Source organism: Trachemys scripta, chromosome 10 (assembly GCF_013100865.1).
Source record: "Trachemys scripta elegans isolate TJP31775 chromosome 10, CAS_Tse_1.0, whole genome shotgun sequence".
Taxonomy (NCBI): Eukaryota; Metazoa; Chordata; order Testudines; family Emydidae; genus Trachemys; species Trachemys scripta.
Window position 1 is genome coordinate 51,148,400 of NC_048307.1, and position 22,298 is coordinate 51,170,697.

Consider the following 22,298-nt stretch of genomic DNA (forward strand, 5'->3'; position numbering starts at 1 on the left):
GGAGGAACCAAGCTAACTCTCCCGTAAGACGTGCGATGGAACTCAGTAGTGGACTGTTTTGAGCACTATATCCAGAACTGGCCTAATCTGATGACAGTTTGTGAACAAAATCGTGAAAAAATAGATGGAACTGTCACAGCCAAAGTTCTCAACATTGGGCTTAAGAGAAATGTTGAACACGCGCTGAGTTCCTGAAGCTTATTTCTGCAGCCTTGAACAAAATGCAGGGAAATAGCTGTTTTATTGCTGACGCTGTTGAAATTTGGAGGGAACTGAGTGAGATCTTAAAAAGAGAAATATGCAATGACAGAGTTAAATTACAAGCTGAACCCCCACAAACAAAAGCAAAGGGCCCACTTGGTTTGCGATGGCCTGCTGCTTCATTACATTCTACAATAAAAATTATCCAAGCTGAAACTAACATACAAGGTTTCAGCCCAGGAACCCCTTTGAAAACTGTCTCCAAACTGAAGGAAGAAGTAGGGAGATTTCTCCGGCGCTGATGGATTTTAATCACCCTTGACAAAAATGCTTATTCCTGAATCCTGAGCCTCATAAATATACACTTTTTTGCCTTTGTAATTTTTCATATTGTGCTATTACATATTTGCAAACAAATTTCTGGGGGTGGTTAGGATGAGACATCTTGGGACCCACCTCCAAGGTTCTCTCCCCCTACACCCCCATTTCAAATGGCACTTGATAGAATTATACTTATTGAATACTGTGCTGCATTGTCAATGTGCTGGGGATATATTTCAGGAATAATACACTTCTAGCAAAGGGGATAATATAAATTTAGGAAAGGGTCACTATAAATTTATTCACCAAGTGGCCAAACACAGTTTTCTTAAATTCTGGCGGGCTATTAGTTAAGTGACGAGTAGAATCCTTTTCAATATGTATGGTAGGCCTGGTCCTGTGAATTGAAGTAAAAAGGAGTTGTTGGCACCACTTACAGGAATGGGTTTCTTATGATTGACTTGAAGGTCAGAGTCATATCCTAATTTAATTAATCTGCATTTTCTTGGTGAAAATAGTTTACTTGGATGCTCTATTTTGAAACTAGAATTAATAAGAATTGCTTCAGTTGTTGTAAGCTGTGAACTGATTGGTTAGATATCCTAGCAAAAGAGAAAATTTGCATCTTAAAGAACTATGGTCTCATTGAAATTCTTCTCATGTATAATTACAGAAAACTGAATAAAAAAGAGAAGTTTTAACAGTAAGCAACTGGCAGGCACTGAGACATTTCAAGCATGTTAAAATCAGAGAGAAATGGAGCTTTAGTCTCCTCCTCCTGCATTACGTCTTTATTTGAACAAGTATCCTGTTACTGTTAGTTTCTTAAATGGTCTCCGTAGCTTATTTATGCCTGATCCAGACAAATTTTTAGCATATTTGTTGTGGAGAGCTTGTCAGAATGGCTGGCAGTGAAGAGACCCTTAAGAAAAAATTGCAAGATGAAAATGAAGTTTCAGAAAGCCACAAAACCAGGTAAAGTAACTTGAGAATTTATACTAACAAACAATATCTTTAGTTCACAAACTTTAAAACTAAGGACCTGATTCTGCTCCCACTAAAGTCAATGAGAACCATATTCACTCAATGCTAACTTTACTATTTAATGCAGAATGACAAAAGTCCTTTGTTGAAACTAGAAAGCAAGAAAACTGTGCCAATGATTCTGAATTGACAATCTCCTTTGCTAATCCATAGACTGTCTGAATTTTATTCCTACTAGCATTATTCAGTTCAGACTATGTCCTATCCACAGTATCATAATTGTCAAAATTTTGCTAATTCTGTTCTGGAAGTAACACAGAATGTCCCTTTGTAGTGTGTGTTGTACATTTATTTACAAAAATGGTCAGTTTGCAGTCTCTGGCTTTTTTATTTTAACACCTGTGTCCAGTGGCATTGTGTTCACTGCATAAGACAGAAACTTAAATCCAGAAATGGGTGCAGCAGTGATTGGGGGCAAAGCAGTGATCTGAATACGGACGTGAAGATTTGTAGTTCTACAAAAATAGAAAACAGTTCTGAAAAAAAGAGAGTATAAAGTTGAAAAATGGCTTAAAAGTTACTTCAACCTCAGGGCAGCAGTCACTCTCAGCGTAATGTGATTTTTTTTTTCTCCTTCAACATACATATATGTAAAGCGAGGCAAATAGTACTGTAGAACTGGCAGCCTTAATTGTCTCGATTTTTCCAATACATGAGAAAGCTTGGTTCTGGATATTCACCTTATTCTAGACTCACACTAAGCACTGACAAATCATTATCAGCACCTTAAAACTTTGTTTAAATAAGATTCATTTGTATTTCCCTTTTATGATTTATTTTTCTTCCCACCCTTTAAGTTCTTGTTTATTTTTCATCTAGAATACATGACTGCTAATATTTCTAGAGGCAGAAGTAGTGGTTCTCTCTATTTCACACTTGATATCAGAATACCTGGTGTGGGTAGCTTAATGTAACTTGTGTTTTTAAATTTGTACATAACTGAGTAGGGTAGAATCCTGGCTCTGTTGAAGTCCATGGAAGTTTTGGCATTGACTTAATAGGGACAGAATTTCACACCAATCTGCCATGGCAACAAGCACTTGATTAAATATATTTGAAGGAAATTCAGGTTAGGAACCTATCAATGGACTTAAATATTCCAAGCTAGTATTAGACGTATCACATGAGGGACTTAGTCTCAAGGGTGGATGAAATCATCATCCAGCCACACCATTCTCAATATGCACCTTATTAGACAACCTGTTGGTGCAATGTGTTTAATGTTTAACACGAAATAAGGTTTTAAAGACATTTCGCAAAAAGGCTATCTTTACTACATTCAAAATATTTACCCATGTTCCATCAAGATGCAGAGGACTTGGGATTCAATAGATAAACTATAGGTTCAGGTTTATTACAAATGTACCAAACGAATGGCACAAAATCCAGGAAATATAGCTCAGTGCATAAAAACATAAGAACAGCCATCCTGGGTCAGACCAGCGGTCTATCTAGCCCAGTATCCGGTCTTCAGTGCCAGATGCTTCAGAAAGAATGAACAGAACAGGTCAATTATTGAGTGATCCATACCCTGTCATCCAGTGCTGACTTCTGGCAATGGAAAGCAACTCAATACATTGCATTGTAAAAAATAAAACAAAACAAAAAACTTCCCCACAAGCAATAGCTTAGTCCACGGGTTGGCAACCTTTCAGAAGCGGTGTGCCGAGTCTTCATTTATTCACTTTAATTTAAGGTTTCACGTGCTGGTAATACATTTTGATGTTTTTTAGAAGGTCTCTCTCTATAAGTCTATATATTATATAACTAAACTATTGTTGTATTGTAAAATAAACAAGATTTTCAAAATGTTTAAGAAGCTTCATTTAAAATTAAATTAAAATGTTGATCTTACGCCACCGGCCCACTGAGCCCGCTGCTGGTCTGGGGTTCTGTTCACCTAGGCCGGCAGTGGGCTGTGCGGGGCTGGCGGCCAGGACCCCAGACCGGCAGTGGGCTGAGCGGCTCAGCCCATTGCCGGTCTGGGGTTCCGTCCGCCGGCTCCTGCCAGACAGGATCCCGGCTGCCGGTCTGGGGTCCCGGCCCTGCCCACATAGAGTGGGTACCTACCTTCTCCCTGGTTCTGGCCCATTCTCTGCTTCTCTCTCTGCACTGAGCTGAGGGCGGGAGTGCACTGAGCACTGGGCTGGGGTGAAGGAGCAGGCTGGGGGTTGGGGTGTAGGGTCTGGCCAGGAGCTAGAATGAGGGAGGGGGCTCAGGGTTGTGGCAGGAGATTTGGGTGTGGAGCACTTACCTGGGCAGCTCCCATTTGGTGTGAGGGGTGCAGGTGGGAATGTGGGTGGTGGTGGTGCAGGAGCTCCTGTTTGGTGCTCAGGGTGTGTGGAGGGGATGTGGGGGATGCAACAGTCAGGATGTGGGGGGTGCATGGGGTGGGGAGGCTGGGTATGGGGGGGGGCAAGGGGCAGGGGGGGGGGGGGGGGGGGTCATGGGGTGCTCACGGCAGGGGGCTGGATAGGATAGGACCCTATTCCACCACCCCTCTTCCCCAAGGCCCTGCCCCCGCTTCTTCTCTGCATCTGCCGGGAGCAGCAAGCACGCTGACTCCACTCCTCCCCTACTCCTTCCCTCGCAAGGGTCATCAGCTGATTGGTCAGCAGGGAGGGAGGAACGGAGAGGAGGAAGAGGGGCAGGAACCCAGCACATTGCGGGAAGAGGCAGGGGAGCCAGCAGGACCAAGCATCTGCCCTCTGTCCCTTGCCCCCTGCCCCCACAGGAGGGGGCGGAGGACGGAGAAGAGTGGGCCGGGCAGGATTTTTAATGGTACGCTGCTGCCTGCCGGGACTCCGGCATTAAAAATTGCCGTCTTTGGCACGCATGCCATAGGTTGCCGACGCCTGGCTTAGTCTAACAGTTCTAAAAACTCAATTATGATTCAGACAGTCAACTGCAGAAATTCATAGCTAACTGCTAGACAAAGGTATATAATTCTATGTGCCATTCCCAGATCAAAAATTTTCGTAAAATGGAAATAAGTTTGTATAATTAATTTGTTAAAAGAATCTTTATTAGAACCCTGCACTGAAAGTCTTCTGACTTTTTGACCATTTAATGAGGTTAAACCCAACTCCCAAGTGTCTGGAAATAGGAAATGCACAGTTAAGACAGTCCAGAAAACCTTAATTGTGCCCCTGTACCATTTTCATGTATCTTTGATTTATAGAATAGCAGCTGGGAATATTTTGAATCCCTCCTATTCCGCTCCGGGCTGTGAGAAGTCCATATTTATTGGGGTAGACATATTACAGTTCATATACTTTTCTGGTTTGAATGTGGACTTTTGGAAATATCCAGACTGTGAATGTGGATAACTGAAACTAGACCTTTCCCATCTTGCCTGTTTAGATGAATGAGCCCTGATTTTGGATTTTGTTCTGTATTCAGCAACGCAGTTAAGTTCATGTTTAACATTACAGTCAATAGGACATAAGTACATACTTAAATTTAAGTGTGTGTTTAAGTGCTTTGCTGAACTGGGGCCTGTGTGAGTGTCTACAGAGTGGATGGGGATATGGATGAATATATGATTCTCTGAGAGTGTTATGTGTGACTAACAGGATGCAGTGCCAGCTCTTGTGATTTTTGTCACAACTCTAGCAATTTTGGGGTGATTTTTTTACCTTTCATGTGAAAGCATGAGGAAAGGTTGCTAACTCATGAATTTTCACGTATTCAAAATGGCTACCACCTCCATTACTGTCAATGAAGCTAGCAAGATTGCCATCATTTCCCTGCAGCTCATAGAAGTGAGACTTCAAATGTGAAGTTGCGGAACTGTTAACTATGGTTTGTAACCTGTCCTTTAAATCGGCTTCTGTACCCAATGACTGGAAGATAGCTAATGTAACGCCAATATTTAAAAAGGGCTCTAGAGGTGATCCCAGCAATTACAGACCAATAAGTTTAACGTCAGTACCGGGTAAATTAATTGAAACAATAGTAAAGAATAAAATTGTCAGACACATAGAAGAACATAAATTGTTGGGCGAAAGTCAACATGGTTTCTATAAAGAGAAATTGTGTCTTACTAATCTATTAGAGTTCTTTGAAGGGGTCAACAAAGATGTGGACAAGGGAGATCCAGTGGACATAGTGTACTTAGATTTCCAGAAAGCCTTTGACAATGTCCCTCACCAAAGGCTCTTACGTAAATTAAGTTGTCATGGGATAAGAGGGAAGGTCCTTTCATGGATTGAGAACTGGTTAAAAGACAGGGAACAAAGGGTAGGAATAAATAGTAAATTCTCAGAATGGAGAGGAGTAACAAGTGGTGTCCCCCAAGGGTCAGTCCTAGGACCAATCCTATTCAACTTATTCATAAATTATCTGGAGAAAGGGGTAAAAAGTGAGGTGGCAAAGTTTGCAGATGATAGTAAACTGCTCAAGCAAAGCAGACTGTGAAGAACTGGATGGAGAGTTGGATTTCTGCTGCATAGGTCAGAAGGAAGCAAGCTAGTCTATTCCAAGATCATTCTAGGGTTGTGTCATACACCGTATCTGCTGAATAAAGCCTTTTTTGACTAAAAAGCTTGATGTATTATTCATTCTTCTCCATGCTCTCATATAGTTTTTAATCATATGCTAAATTTGTCTGCTTACCAAACTAAAAGGAAAAGAGTCAACTGATTCTTGATTATATTTAGTCATTACAAAAGAGATTTTGGTCCTTTTCTTGCAAATCAAGATAGCCATTTCCACTTAGGATAGGCTATTGTTGGTAGCAGGAGTGTAGATTTGGGGGGTATGTAGAGGTGTTGTCTCCCCCTGGGATCGGTGTTAGTCCACCTACCCACAAGGGGGCGGTAGGGAGCTACGACGTCACTGGCTGGCCTGGGTCATGCCTCCGCCAGCGGGGAATTAGCGGCAGGAAGGCCGCCGGCACAGGTCAGTAGCGCGCCCCTCAGGCAGGGGAGCGCCGGCACAGGTCCCGGCATGGCTCGGCCGGGTAGGGGAACGCAGGCCCACCCTTCACCACTGCGTTCCAGCCCAAGGCCCTGACAGTGGCAGGACGAGGGCCCCGCCACTGGATCAGCGGGGTCCTTCCGCGATACAGACTCACCACTGTGCAGCTCTGTCCCTGGGCTACTTCCTACCCGATCGCTCATCCGAACCCCTCTGGTCCCGCCAGTGCGTCGGGGTAGTCCGCTGTTGGCAGCTCCAGTTCCCCCTCAGGTTCAGGCTCCTCCAGTTCCTCCCAGTCCTCGGCTGCTGGCAGCTCCAGCTCCAGCTCCCCCTCCGGCTCCTCCAGTTCCTCTGGGTACTCGGCAGCGGGCAGTCCTGGTAGCCCCAGTCCGTCCTCCAGGTGAGGTTTCCACTGGTCCAGGGCCTCCCCTGGCGTGGCAGCAGGGTCTGAAGGGAGCAGTCTGCATCTGCCTCCCTCCCTGGTGCTGCCCTAACTGAGCTAAGGGCCCCGCCCTTTATACTTCCTGTTCCACCCCTCCCCTTCTGGGGGGTGGAGCGAGCTTGGGCTGGCCCCGCCCACTCAGGCTGAGAGAAAGGCCCTTTACCCTCAGGTTCGGAGGGCAGCCACCCTGGCTCCCTATACCCCCAACTATATACAATGATTTTTTTTTCAGTAGTTTACAATTCAGACTTTAAAAAAACCCATTTGCTATGCACCTGTGATTCCTAATGTGAAGTAGAGCCCTGCAGTGGGACTGGGATCCCATGGGTCTTGCAGGACCTGCTGCCATAATAGCAGGAGCAGGATAAAAATTCAAGAATCAATCCGGGAATGAGTGGGAGTGGGTATTGGGGGTGGGGTTGGGAATGGAATTAAAAATATAATCCTCCCATGCCACAAACACATGAACACCCCAGCCAGCAGCTGCCACTTTCCAGCCGCCCAGCTCTGAATTTCTGCTGGCAGCGGCACTGCTTTCAGAGCAGGGTGGCTGGGGAGTGGTGGTTCCTGGCCCCCCAAAATATAGAAGTCAAACTATGCCTATGATTAGCAGCCACTCTTTTATAAAAACTATCAGCTAACTGTGAACTTTAGTAGGCAGTAATAATGTTTTTTTATTGTATTTTGTTCTTTAAGTTTAATGTGGCTTTTACATTACATTAGTAGTTTGAGAAAGTTTGGTTCAGTATTTATGAAAAACAAGTTTGCACAGTCAGCTATAAATACTCCTCCTTCTACTAGCTTGTAAATCAGTGGCGCCTGTTGGCAGTTAGGATTAGTAGGGGTGGCTGTTTGGACAAGTGCAAGTGTGAGAGAAGCCTATTTAGCATAATTTTGTCTCCTCCGTAGAATCTAGCCTGGATTTCTTATAATTTATTTATCTTGTGGCCAATATGTGGGTTTCCTCCATTACATTTGTGATGTTGCACTCCATATGTTTTATGGAAATATGCTTATGATGTGAATATGATGTAACTGGAATATGCTTTATGCAAAAGGTCTCTTGTAAGGTATCATAACAAAGGTTATAACCTACTGAATATACTCCTCCTATTTGTATGTATGTATCATTCTTATATCTGAAGCTAAAAATATGAAGTATAACTCTGAGGTCCTATTGTAATTATGCGAAGGGTGGACCATTAATGCTGGTTTGGAATCTTGATGGCTCCCCTTGACTAGGACAATTTGTTGTAAATGGCTCTGTTTACTTTCAAACCTTCCTGTTTATGCATGGGCCAGCCCAGGAAGAATGGAGGCTGGGATTTCACAGGACATGTGATCATGTCACCTGATACTGGAATCCATCCTAAATCTGGTACTTTTCCATTTAGAAGGAGGGGTGGGGACCCAGAGAGACAAAAGATTCCTGCCTTGTGCCAAAGCTATAAAAAGGGGTGAAGCAGGACAGAGGTGGCTGCCAGTCATGAGAACACCCCGCTTTCCACCTAAGATGTCTGCTGGAACTAACAAGAACTGTACCAGAGGAAAGGATTGGGCCCAGACTAGGAAGGAGTCTAGTCTGTGAAAGAAGCTTATTGGAACATCTCTGAGGGTGAGATATTATCTGTAATCAGTTTCCTAATGTATTAGGCTTAGACTTGCGTGTTTTTGCTTTATTTTTCTTGGCAACTTTGTTCTGTTTCTTATTACTTGAAACCACTTAAATCCTACTTTTTATACTTAATAAAATCACTTTTGTTTATTAACGAACCCAGAGTAAGTGATTAATACCTGGGGGAGCAAACAGCTGTGCATATATCTCTATCTGTGTTATAGACGGGGTACAATTTATGAGTTTACCCTGAATAAGCTTTATACAGAGTAAAATGGATTTATTTGGGGTTTGGATCCCATTGGGAACTGGGCATCTGGGTGCCGGAGCTAGGTGACCTGCTAAGCTGTTTTCATTTAAAGCCTACAGCTTTGGGGGCATGGACCAGACCTGGGTCTATGTTGCAGCAGGCTAGCATGTCAGGCTCAACAAGGCAGGGTTCTGGAGTCCCAAGCTGGCAGGGAAAACCAGCTCAGAGGTAATCTCAGCACGTCAAGTGACAGTTCCAAGGGGGTCTCTGTGACTGAACCCATCACAACATTATTTATGTCCATTGAGTTCAGTCATTGGCACAAGTGGGTGCATTTGCAGCTTTCCACGTCCTGAGGGTGTATTCTCTGGTACCATAACCCACTTTAGTGATGTGGAGTCACAGATTTCTCTATATTCAGTGATGAGATGAAAATAAGGGGTTATACAACTCGGGAGCCTCAGGGCCATATTCTCATCTCGCATTAATGTAAAGCTAGGGTGACTCAGCTGTCTTGAGTGTTTAGAATTCTTACTTCAAACTTGTGGTCTTTAAGCCACAGTCCGAGGAGGGGCTAACATTACAACAGGAATTACTAGGAAGAATTCAAGATGAGTCAGCCACATTTCCTCCTGGAATTACACCTTGCACTACTTGTACCTTCATAAAGATGGGCACAATTGAGCCCTTAATATTATCTAAAGATTCCAACATGTTTGTGTATTTATTTAATGTATCTAAGGGCTCAAGGCTGCCTCAGTGGCAGTTGAGAATGTTTAATACCTAGTAGTAAAATTGGATGAAACTTTTTTGGTGAATAGTAAATTCACCGAAAAATGCATTGTCACAGGGTGGCACTGGCCTTTTGACTCATAAGCTGCTTCCCAGTTGGGTTTCAAGGGATGGCATCTGAGCCATAAAAATGGGGAAAGGCTGAGATAGTGGAGGGTTCAATCTGGAGAAGGACAGGTGAGAGTTTCATGAGGGTGAGAGATTGGCAGGTGAGAGCCAGGAGACTATAGAAAGAAGCTGCAGGAGGCTCCTGGGGGAAAGCTGAAGGTAGAAGAGCAGCAGAGGGGTTTGCTGGCTGATCCCTCTTAACCAGAGGCTGGCCAACCAGGGCTGGAGATGGCTGAAGGCCAGAGAGCAGCAGAGTAAGTTGCCTGCTGACTTCTAAGCTGGAGAGCCAAAGCTGAGGACGCGAGAGGGCTGATGGCAGAGAGAACAGTGAAGGGATTTATCCACTGATGTCTCCATGCTGGAGAGTTGAAGGCCAGGGAGGGTGAGGGATGCTCCCCTGGTGAGGATGAACTCCAGCATGGTGCACTCCCTGGCTTGAAGTGGTTCCATTATATACAGAGTTTACTGTTTGGTTTAATGGCTCTCAGTATCCCAGCTGTAAAAATTGTTTCAGCACTCGTGGTCCTGGTTGAAAGATAGGAGAGGACTGAAGAAGAGCCCACCTGTGGTGGAAGATGCTGGAGCATGGTAGGTGCTTTGTCCAGGGCTGACCTCACGAGTGGGGACTGTCCTGGGCACCATGGTCAGGGAGTGCCATGGTCCAGAGGCAAGATTGAGGCAGACCTCGGTTGCAAGGCTGTGGAAGAGAGCTTAGGGCAATGGGTCAGGGGAAGCAGTGGAGCCTAGGGGCAATAGAGGGTTGGGGAGCCTGAGGAGGCAGTGGGGGCCAGGGCGGGAATGGGTGGAGAGCCTGCAGAGCTTAATTTGTTCCAGGGCTTGCCAGGGCTGAGCCCTGGCACCTCTATGCTTGGCAGTTAGCCCCAGCACCTCTGGGCTTGCCGTGTCAGTTATACATCACTCAGCACCCGGAGGAACTTCCCGAGCCTTGGCACCCCTACTTGAGTCCTGGCACCTCTTGCATTACAAATTAAGCACTGGGATCCGGGGAGGCATCTTGGGCCAGGGGGGATGGGTGGGGAGCAGGGATGATGTGGGGGATGGGTGGGGGGCCAGGGGAGGCAGCGGGTCCAGGAACAATGGGCGTGGGACTGGAAAAGGCAGCAGGGGTTGAAGGCAGTGAGGGGATGGATGGAGAGGATGGGTGGGGAGCCTAGGGAGGCAATGGAGGCAGGGTGGGTGGGGGAATCTGGGGAGGTGGTGGGGGTTAGGGGCAATGGGGGTGGGGTGGGTGGAGACCCTGGGGAGGCAAAGGGGGCTGATGCACCAAAATGCAAGTTCGCCCAGGATTCCATTTTCTCTGAGGCCAGACCTGGCTTTGTCAATAGTGTAAAGATTGTGGGATTTTAAGGACTGCATAAACTGGGTGTAAGAAATGGACTATGTGTGGGACTTCTAGTAATAAACTGGTCCCAAAGAGGGGAAGTATTGAGGCAAGAGAGCTGTTGTGGAGTTATTGGGGACTCTGAAGAAAAGGAAACTAAGGCAGTCCCTTGTTCTGCCACAAGAGGGCACTTCAGGCAGGCTTGCCTTATTACATGCATTTTGGGGGGCATTGAAAGTTATCTGAAGTTTGGGTCAAATTTGGCAAATATTTTTGGCTGAAAAAAACTGAAAAGAAAAATTTCAGAAATGTCAAAAGTTTTTTTTTCCAACATTTTTCTAAATGAACTGCTTTGACAATGTTGATTCAAATCAATATTCAGAACTTTTTGTTTGACCCAAATTAGTATTTTTTAGTTTTTTGTTTCTCCAAAAATATTTTTTTTTAAATCCAGTTTTGGTTTGAAACTAACCAAAAATATTTATTTTTTTTAATTTTTCTGTTCGACCACCGAACCAAAAAATCTATTATTTGCTCAGCCCTATCTAGTGAGAGGCACTACAGACCTTGCAGGTCTGGCTCCAGATATTCTACCTGATTCTACTGGACTGTGAATAGTGAAATGTACATAGAAAAGAAATGTTGGGGAACGTATATACTAGGAGCTTAACTGATGTCAAATGATATTTTCTTAACAATTGATCTTTTGCTGTGTTAGGACACACCAGCCAGGGAAATTGGGTTCATGGGAGAATCTTTTTCATGTATTCTAGTATTGGTCTCTTAAATCATTTTGGTTTTTGAACAGTTTGAGAGATTTAGTATTTCAAATTGTCCTCAAGAGAAGAAAGCAGTGGGATAGGAAAGCCATGTTTGATCAAAAAGTTCTGTAGTGGATAAAAAGGGCATATTTTCTAATTTAGTTTCATTCATTACTAGGCAAGTTTTACACACATGTTCACTCATGCCAGGAGCCCCACTGAAGGCAACAGGAATGCACATATGAAGAAACTATTTGCATAAGTAGACGTTTGCAGGATTCAATCCTAAATTACTAAAGACAAACAACTAGACATTGCACAATAATTCAGGTACGATAAGGGAGTGGAGCGATTAAGGCAGAGGAGGAACACCTACTGTTAACAATATATAACTATCAGTAGTCAAAAGCTTACTGCCTTTAGGAAAGCAGATTGTAGGGTGAGACAGTAAATGAGCTAGCAGCAAGAGCTGCTGAGTAAATGAAAGAGCTGCTGCACTGTGGAACCTGATGTGAGAAAAACACAAGCAAATCTTTCCGAGTGGAGAAGCAGCTGTCCCCCAGGAGGAGCAAACAGAATCACTTCTAGAAGAAACATGTAAGTGAGAGAAGAAATTTGTGAACTGGGAGACTGAGACACTCCACACTAGAGGCTCGAACATTCCAACTTAACCCATCTTCCGGGTAATGTAATTTAATACAAAACAAACAAGCAAAAAAATCCCCACACTGGTGCAAGGATAAGGTTACTCTAGTTAGAACTCAGCAGTTAGGAAATGGCAAATGTTATGGTTGACCATGTAGCCTCAGCTCTGCTTGTTTCATATACAGTGGGGACTGTTAAAATTAGACATAATATCTCTTTCTCCAATAACATATGTATGCAATATCTCAGCTTAGTATAGCTAAGTAAGACAGGATCAATGCCTTCTGAACTGTGGGCAGTATGCAGACATTGGGAGGTGTGAGTGGAGAAGCTATGCTGGGGAGGGAAGTCTGTATATCACCTAAATGCTGGGGATGTGAGGCACTCCATGCTTGGTCCAATTCAGCTGGTGTAGAGGCTAGCATTGTGTATGATCCAAGATAAGAATCACTTGATCAATTTATGGCTCAGAATACTAATGGTTTGGGAGGTGGATTAAATCCCCAAACTCCTGCAGAGTTCTCATACAAAATCTATTTACTTGGTCTTTGTGTGAAGGGCGGTGAATTTGACCAACAGTGACCAGTATTGTGTTGGGGTGTATATATAAGGAGTTACAATTAAATACCATGAAACTTTAGGTAAGTACGACACTGTCAGTTCTACATTAACATAACATTTAATACAATTAGGTATTTAGCACCTGTAAACACACATACTTTCTTGACAGTTTATAGAAAGTCGCATGTCATGGTTGTTTAATTTGTAACAATAGATGTATAGGGCCAAATCTTCAGCTGGTGTAAATTGGTATAGCTCTTGCAAAGTTACATAAATATCAGGATATGGGAAGAAAACAGGAATGGTGGTGGGCTAAGAGGCTAAAGTGCAATATTCAACATGCAAACCAAGGTGCTTAGCAACCCACTCCTTTTTGAGGTCTTACAATAACTGGCATGCAGCAGCAATGCTCTTTTTAATTCAGGAATGGGTTCCTCTACGCTGCCTCACCAGTTCAGTACTTTTTACCTTATGCTTATTATGCACAGATCTTGGGAACTGTAGTACACAAGAATAAATCAAAAACAGAAAGCAGGTTGAACCTAGAATGTACAATTATTTGTAATGTGTTTGCTCAAATTAAAACTCAAAAGAATTCTCTGGGACATTCTGCTATGCATTCTTTTTAAAGATGGAATCTCTATAAAACTTCATATCTAAATGAATGTGTCAAAATCTATCTGTGATTAGTGTCCTAGATTTATGTGCATAGATACGTTTTGGTTTTGATCCCTATGCACTATAGAACTTTTCTATAAGGGGAACGTTAGAAGAGAACATATGACCTGACTGCTTTAGAGATCTGTTTTGTTTTGATTGGGGGAAAAGGAAATTACTTAGAAATCACAAACACAGGATATGAAAGAAATCCAGAATCTATGGGAACCAAGGGCTTGAACCAAAGCCCTTTGAAATCAATGGGAGTCTTCACTTCATTAGTGACTTCAATGGGCTTGTAATCAGACCCTCAGTACTGGTATTATAGTAGTAGAAACTAATCCTGACCTTCCGATGCATATAATTCAGCAGACCAACATTATCACACAATAGGACTGATGGAGTGATTTGGAACTTCATCAGACTCATTAAAGTGCTGTTCTATTGTGAAATGACTCTAAAAACAGCAATGCAAGGTTTTACATATTCCAACTGAGTCCACCAAATTTGCTCAATTTATGAGGTTTTTTTTTTAAATCACCTTTTTGAAAATTGCTAGCACTCCAAACTCATGCTGCATACTTTCCTTCTTGCGTATCATCACCAGTACCAAAGGTTCTAAAGGACTGTTTGAGGTATCAGTTACACTTGTGCAATCCCATTATCTTCACATTATACACTCAATAACACCTGTGCAAACCCATTGTCCTCCCTGGGTTTGCACAAGTGTAACTAACTAATTAGAACTTTGTTAATTATTCTGTGGGCTAGGCACAAGAAAGAAGGGAATTCAGCTCATTCTCTCTATAGCAGTGGTCCCACGAGGGCATTTATGTGCGCCCGCCTAGTGCCCAGCAGGGGAGAGAAGCCGCAGCCCTGTGCCTGACGGGGACAGAGAACTCAGGGGCTGCAGGCTGCGGGCGCCGGTGTTCTCTGTCCCCGGCAGGCACGGGGCCCACCTAGTGCCCAGCGGGGGAGAGAAGCCAGGGCCCCGCGCCTGCTGGGGACAGAATACCCCGGGGCTGTGGGTGCCTGTGTTTTCTGTCCTCGTGGCTTCTCTCCGGCTTCTCTCTTCTCTCTGGATTAATATATTATGTAATATTAAATATGATGTTTTTTGTATTATTTAATGTACAAATACAAAATAAGCCTTGAAAAATTGTTGGCGCCCGCCACACTCTTCTGAAAACATGAATGTGCTACTGGCCACAAAAAGGTTGGGGACCACTGCTCTATAGGCTTGTCTTTACTGAAGAGTTAACTCGAGTTATCTCTTTTTGAGCTAGCTCAGGTGAGAGCAGCCACACTGCAATAACTCTTGAGCAACAGAGGGTTGTGTTAACAACCGACAAGTGCTACTCAAACTTTAGCCTAAACCAGGGGTCTCAAACTCAAATGACCACGAGGGCCACATGAAGACTAGTAGATTGGCCGAAGGGCCACATTACTGACACCTCCCCAGCCCCCACTCCACCCTTTCCATGAGGCCCCACCCCTGCCCTGCCTCTTCCCACCCCTTCCCTGCCCCCATTCCAACCCCTTCCCTGAAATCCCCACCCCAACTCTGCCCCCTCCCTGCCCCCAGTGGGAGCCGGAGGGGTGTGGGGTGTGGCAGGGGCTCAGGGCAGGGAGTTGGGGTATGGGGTACAGGAGGAGTGAAGGATATGGCAGGGGATTAGGGCAGGGAATCGGGATGCAGGAGGGGTGTGGCAGAGGGCTCAGGGCAGTGGGTTGGGGTGTGGGGTGCAGGAGGGGTGCAGGGTACGGCAAGGGGCTCAGGGCAGTGGGTTGGGGTGCAGGAGGGGTGTGGCAGGGGGTCAGGGTGCAGCCGGGGGCTCAGGGCAGGGGATTCGACTGCAGGAGGGGCTCGGGTACGGGCTCTGGCCCGGTGCGCACCGGGGGCAGGGCAGCTCCCTGCCTGCTTGCCCTGCCCCTGCGCCGCTCCGGGAAGTGGACGGAACCTGGGGGAGGAGGGGCATAGGGGTGTGTGTTGCTGTTGCTTCAGGCACCGCCCCCAGCATCTCCCATTGGCCAGGAACGAGCCAGACCCGCTCTAGGTAAATGCTGGGGAAGGGCTGGGGAGCTGCAAGGAGCTCACGGGTTGCAGAAAATAACCTTGTGGGACACGTGTTTGAGACCCCTGGCCTAAACCCTATCATGGGCCAGCCAGCTCAAGGTAAAAGTGCCAGCACACTCAGATTCAGGTGGACAGGACTTGAGTAAGGAGCAACACTTGAGTTAACTGTATAGTGAAGACAAGCCCTTAATAATGTTAGGCATGGTTAAAAGGAGTAACAGCAGTAACAATGTCTCTATTCTAAAGTCAGCAACTATGACATTGAAAACACACTAGATGTTTTTGAATAGGAGAATGCCATTTTTACAACTGCATTTTTCAGAATAGAAAAACACTCAAATTAGGACTATCCAAAAAGGGAGAGCAACTGGATTAAGTTTATTGAGCTACTTAACTTAGCACTCCTCTGTCCTGTAGATGCATGCAGCTCCTCACAAAGACAAGGGAGGTTTGCATGCTGAGGTGATGGAGGAGCCGGCCCAAGGATCTGGACAATAGTTGTTGATTGACACGTCTAGTATAATAAGAATCATCTAGAGAAAATACTGTAAATCTGGACAGTGTCTTGTATTAAACAGGCAGGAACAAAAAGTGACCAGCCCCAAAAAAGGGCTTCCCACACTTAAGATCCCTGAGAATGACGTTTGTTATGAATCTTAACTAGAATTGAAACAGAAGTTGAAATGAGGCATTGAATAGGTACAACATACTATTTTGCCACAAAGTTAAGCAGAAAGTCACTGTTTAGCACCTACATCCAGAAGCTCTTGGCACAAGGTAGGTGTTTAATTACTTAGGGGTCCACAGATGAGGAAAATGATTTGGGTATCCAAATTCTGTAGCTGAAATCTGCAGTGCTACCTAGCATCTGTGGTTCCAGCCCCCCCAAAGCTATTGACATTCTAATATCTATTGCTTTGACATTAATCTTAGGTTCCGGAAAAGACTTCTACTTGCTGGAATTGTGAATGTTCGAAATATCATTTTGAACACATTGCAGCCGAAAGGAATAAATATACTAAGAAGGTAATTTACAAAGAGGATCATTTTTCACATTTGGTTTGGAGGTCTGGAGTAAACTACAAGATGTACAGACCTAGGAGCTACATTACAACCTCTTCTCTATTCTAATGAACACCTGATTCTTGATTCTTAATCTAATTTCCTTTTAGCCTTGTATTTCTGATATCCTGCTACTCAGATCTGTGTTTTCTGAATGGTTTTTGCTATTGGTTTATGCAATAATGAGGAACATTTGTAACATTCAGTTACCTTTTTACTAAGACTTAGTTTTTGTTTGTTTAAATTTTGTTTCTTGATGTAAAATAAATATGGTTTAAAAGATCTTAGTATTCAAAATATATTTAAATATAAAAGAAATTTTATTGAGCAACATTTTTAAACTTAAAATATTTTGTTAAAATGTGCTAACAAAAGAACTGTCAGCAATATATTTTAGATGTTTTGAAATTATGGTACTATACATATTTTAAAAATAGTTTATTACTTATTCTTAGTTTTTAAATACATATGTTTAAATTGCTACAGTCATCTTCCTGGTCCATCACTCTGTTTATGTAACTAGAGTTGGCTGGAAAAATTCTGACAAAATATTTTTTGTTGTAATTTTCCGGTTCATTGTAATAAAAATATTTTGTGAAGACAGTTCTATTTTGACAGAGTTCCCACAGAACCCAGACATGGTTCTGATGGAAAACCTGCCTCTAGGATCTTAGACTTTGAAGCAGCCCACCATGCAGACTGCCCCAGAGCAGGGGTTCCATTTCTTTTTGGGAAGAATTTTGAAACTTTTGGTTTTTCTTCTTTACAGGGATAAAACCAAATTTCTAAATATTCATATCATCCACAAAATGGAAGTATATGTAACCTCCTCCCCCCTTTCTTTAAGTCCCTCCATGGACTCCTCCTCTTCCACTGCATCGAATATAACCTGTTATCTCTACTTTCAAAGCCTTCCACAATCTAGTCCTACCATACATATCTGACCTTATCATAGGATCTCCCACCTTGTGTAGCTGATGATACCAATACAAGTCCTTTCATGCTTTCTCACATGTTGCCCTTTAAGAGTGGGAGAAAAACTCCCAGTCAATAAAAAATTAATAAAGCCACTTCCTTATCCTCAAAGTCCCTCCTTAAAACTCATCTCTCCTGTGTACATATAGAAAACTGCAAACTGATAATGGCTAAGGAGGAAGTGAGCTGTGATCACTATTACTGACAGGCAAAGAATTGGACACATTCTATTATATTTCTTAACCTGTCTCTCACATCACATCTTGGTCCACTTCTTTGTCTCATCCACGTGTTATAGCTTGTCATTTAAATGATAAACTTTCCAAGATAGGAACTTTCATTTATATGTTTGTACAGTGGGGCCCATCCTGGTTGAAGTATTTAAATGCTACCTCATTGTGAATGATAAAAAAATAGTAAAAATGATTTCCAAGATTATCATATGGTTGTTCATTGTATTATAAAGTATGATTATCAACATAAACGATATTAGTCACTGAGATAGGCAGTGAACAGTAGGACTGAACACTGGCTCTGTGCTACATGACAAGGGTATCTGAAATTCACTCATGCATTGTTGGGTGTTTTTTGTTGTTGTTGTTCATTTGACTTTTAAAACAAAATTATGTCGTGTGGGGTGGAGAGTGCTTCCAGTACTCCTGCAGTGGTGGAGGGAGTAGCTAAGCCTGTACAGTGCATACTGCTTTCAGGGCTCATGGATGTGGGTGTGTGAATACAGAGGAATGGGTTTTTGCAACTCCTTTAAAAAACTAGCCTGCGTTTCCTTCAGTCCTCTCCTGGTGGATCTGTCCAGAGGGTGAGAATGGAGTAGGGTTAAGAGATTCTTAGTAACACAGTTCAGAATTTGAAATATTAATAAAATCGGAAATACACAAAGCTATTAAAAATTCTCTGTAATGTATTGCATTGTGCAGTCAGTCACTTCTAAAGCAGGGGTTCTCACAACAAAATTTTTGGTGGCCTCAAAGTGCAGCCACCAACTCTTGCTGGTGGCAGCTCTGACAATTTTTCCTAAAAATCTTAATTAACTTTAGGAAAAACAAATAAATATACATACATATACATGTCCAAATCATTACAATTTATTTATTTAGGGTATTTTTTTGTAGACTCAATAATAAAAATAATATACAGTTGTCTTTAGTCTTCACTGGACCTAAACAAATAAGGTGCTTTGCACATTCTTGTCTTTTTTTGTTGTTATTGAGAAATGCTGTTCTAAAGGCTCCACTCATTGACCATTCAGAGTTCTGCTCATGGAGACCTGTACAAGAGTTTGCCAGGGCTCGACCCTCTCCAGGGCGACGGGGAGCCACACTGACTCACTACCCACTGGGGCTGGGCACTCTGTCTGGCGGCAGGGTTTCCCCAGCGGTCCTTGCTGTCCTGAGAGGCACGATAAGCCCAACCCTAGCTTCGGGCGGACACCAACGTTATGTCCGGGCTCAGACCCTCAGTCGGGGCTGAGCAACAGTAAAAGGTATTTCAGCCCAGGCCCTCAGTCATGGTGGGGCAACAAACACTGGGACAGGCGCTCAGGCCCTCAGTCAGGGCTGGGTGGCAGGGGGGTGCGCAGGCCGTCCCATTCCACTGCGTCCCAGCCCGGGGCCCTAGCAGCGGCAGAAGGCCCGCTGCGTAGTCAGTGGGGATCCTGGCTGCAACACACTGACATAGGCTCCGGTAATACTGCAGCTAGACTGGGGTCAGCTGCCCCCGGGCTACTTCCACTCTCCCGCTCTGGGCCTACCTGGGGGCTGGTGTTGGCCTCGGGGGGGTCCTGGACCATGGGTTCGTCCAGCCAGGCATCGTTCGGCAACTCCGGCAACTCCTCGAGGTAGTGGGCGTAGGGCAAGCCCGGTGGCTCCTCAGGGTAGTGGGCGCAGGGCAGGCCCGGCGGCTCTTGGCGGCCGCCCTGGGTCACCGAGGTTTCCCGCTCCCGAGCTAGGCTGGGGATGTCTGGTCTCTTCGGCGGCTGGGGCCTGATTGAGTTCTGAGGGCCAGCCTTTATGCTTCCGGGTCTGACCCTCTGAGGGGCGGGCTCAGTGCTCCCTGGCTCCGCCCACTCTGACCTCCGGATGGGCTCTTCCCTCTCCGGGGCTCCAGGGAGCCACACTGACTCACTACAAGACCCTGCAGGCTGCTGAGGTTTAGCTACTACGTAAGCTCTTTCTCAGTGGTGAGAAAGAGATGGGAATCCTGCACTGCTGCTTGGAATATCTGGCATTAGGAGAAAAGTAATACTTACTGGCATTATTCTAATGTTTCTAAAACCATTTTAGTAATGTTCATGAATCATTGGACACCAAAGATTTTTGCTCCCAATTTGGATTGTCTGTGGGGTGTTTTTTTTTTAACTATAAATATGAGCATTGTTGCTGACATCAATTTTTACAAAGTACTGCACTATACCAACTACGCCAGCCAGCAGATCTGGCTAGGCACACAGGAGAGCAGATACTGCAACTTCTCCAAGTGTGATGCAATGGGCTTGCAGCTTGTGCTTGCAGCTTGTGCCATCATTTACACCTGTGTAACGTGGGCATAAAAAGCTCCCAAATTCAAAGCCTCCACTCATTTACGATGCCATCACTGGTATAATGAGGGGAGAATTCTGATTCTATAGCATTGTGCATCCACCTGGCACAAGCATCAAGGACTACACAAGTGTGAGGCAATGGAGGATCAGTCTCATTGTGCCTGAGTCAGTCACAGGCCTCCTGGAGCAGGGTCTTAAAGGCTCAAATGAACCCTAAATACTTGAAGTAGCCAGTTGGTTTTTGTTCTGGTGGCCATTGGTTTTACGTGTGTGCAAAGGCGAGTATACGTTGTTTGCAACTCTGCAACAAACTTCTGTGGAGGGGTAAATTTCATCCTTGTGATAAAGATTCTGGTGCTTTGACAACTTTTTTTTATTGTTTGTAACAGGTGCTAGATTAATAGTACTTGGAACTAAGAGTCTCTTCCCCTTGTTTTTAATCCCTTTAACAGGTATAGTACAGATATCAACAGTGAAATCTTCCACATACTGTATTGCCAACATGCTCACAATTTATACTCATACAATTCATGTCCGGGACTGCCGACAACATGTCAATTAGTGCCCAGTGTGATGATGTATTTGGTGATATTAACTTTATTCTGTAGATTTGGACTGAGATTTTATAATCTACACCATGTGAAATGAGAATATCAGCCATCAGATAGGAAATGCTTTCAGTCACTAATGTGGTCATATTAGAACTAGTGACCAAGAGGCGAAAAGGCTCTCCATTCCCAGGAGCCATATAATCTCTCCGTTTTGTAGTATGTAGTAGCTGATTTTTAAAGGTACTCTATAGATAACTTTTTTATAACTGTGTCTTCTGTCTTAGAACACTGACAGATAAACAGAACATCTCAAAAGAATCACTGACTTATTCTGAGAAGATCCAAGAAAAAGGCAAAGAACCCCCAGGTAAGCAAATAAAGGATATTTGTTTGAAAACTTGGGTCATTGCAGCTTGTTTCAGTTGTTCCAGTGATAGTAGGGACTGGAGAAGTCATGATATTCTGCATGATTTATTAAATAGGGAAAGAAACCTGAATTGAGAGAGAAATTTGCATTAGTAGCATATTATGGGTAGTGGTAGCTGCTCCATATTTAAGATCTGGTTGAGGGATCCTTTTCTAGTAATCTCTAGTGTGTTCATTTGGCCTTTGTGTATTCTTGTAAATTGTATTGAATAAAGTTCAAGGCTGGGTGTGACGTGCATGGCTGATGGGATGGGGGAGTGATGAAGAATGAAAATAAAACTTGAACTGTGGTAAATCAGGATGACTCAAAACTGCTGGAAGGTTTGTGTAAACCCATGTGATCAGACCAATTTCACCAGGCTCTAGAGTGGCCTTCATCTGGTTTGGAGAGAATTACTACATAAAAGTGAAAAAAACTAATCTAATTGTAGGCAGAATCTCACAGGGATCCCCTGTTAGCTTTACCACTGCAGCCTGTTCACAAGTTTTGAAATAATAGGGAACCTTATAGGATTGTGTGTGTTAGGCAATAACATTAGGCTGAAAAGATGAAGAAATGGCAATGCTCCACAGCAATCTTATATGCAGATTTTTAGCTACAGAAGCCATTCTAAGCTCACACAAAAGGATTTTTATTTAACAAAGGCATGGACAGCTGGCAGATTCATTCTGTAAAGCCAATTACAAACCAGAATAGTCAAATGTGATCGCTAATTGTCCAATGTTCAGAGTTCAGAAGTATTTGATGGGACCTTTTGGGACACAGATTACATGTATAGATAGTTACTAAGGCTCTGATTTAGCCAAGTACTTGGCATGCGCCTGACTTTAAGCTAGGGTGACCAGACAGGAAATGTGAAAAATCGGGACAGCGGGTGGGGGGTAATAGGCACCTATATAAGAGACAGCCCCAAATATCGGGACTGTCCCTATAAAATCGGGACATCTGGTCACCCTACTTTAAGCACAAGCTGTCCAAATACCTTGCTGA

General features: G+C 43.9%; 1 protein-coding gene across 6 annotated transcripts in view; it reads left to right on the forward strand.

Annotated features, from left to right (window-relative positions):
- The first annotated feature begins 1,308 nt into the window (after positions 1-1,308).
- Positions 1,309-22,298, forward strand: part of ACSBG1 (acyl-CoA synthetase bubblegum family member 1) — a 79,074-nt gene continuing 58,084 nt past the window's right edge. For 2 of the 6 annotated variants that reach the window (XM_034783371.1, XM_034783370.1), the window contains exons 1-2: positions 12,153-12,393; positions 21,166-21,248. Coding sequence is in view for 4 of the 6 variants with exons in the window: in XM_034783365.1 (XP_034639256.1) it covers positions 19,051-19,274; positions 21,166-21,248 (307 nt within the window). In the remaining 2 variants the exon portion in view is untranslated. Of the gene's footprint in view, positions 1,498-12,147; positions 12,394-16,669; positions 16,763-19,035; positions 19,275-21,165; positions 21,249-22,298 lie in introns of those variants that run through there. The other 4 variants (XM_034783365.1, XM_034783367.1, XM_034783368.1 and 1 more) reach the window with 3 other exon arrangements.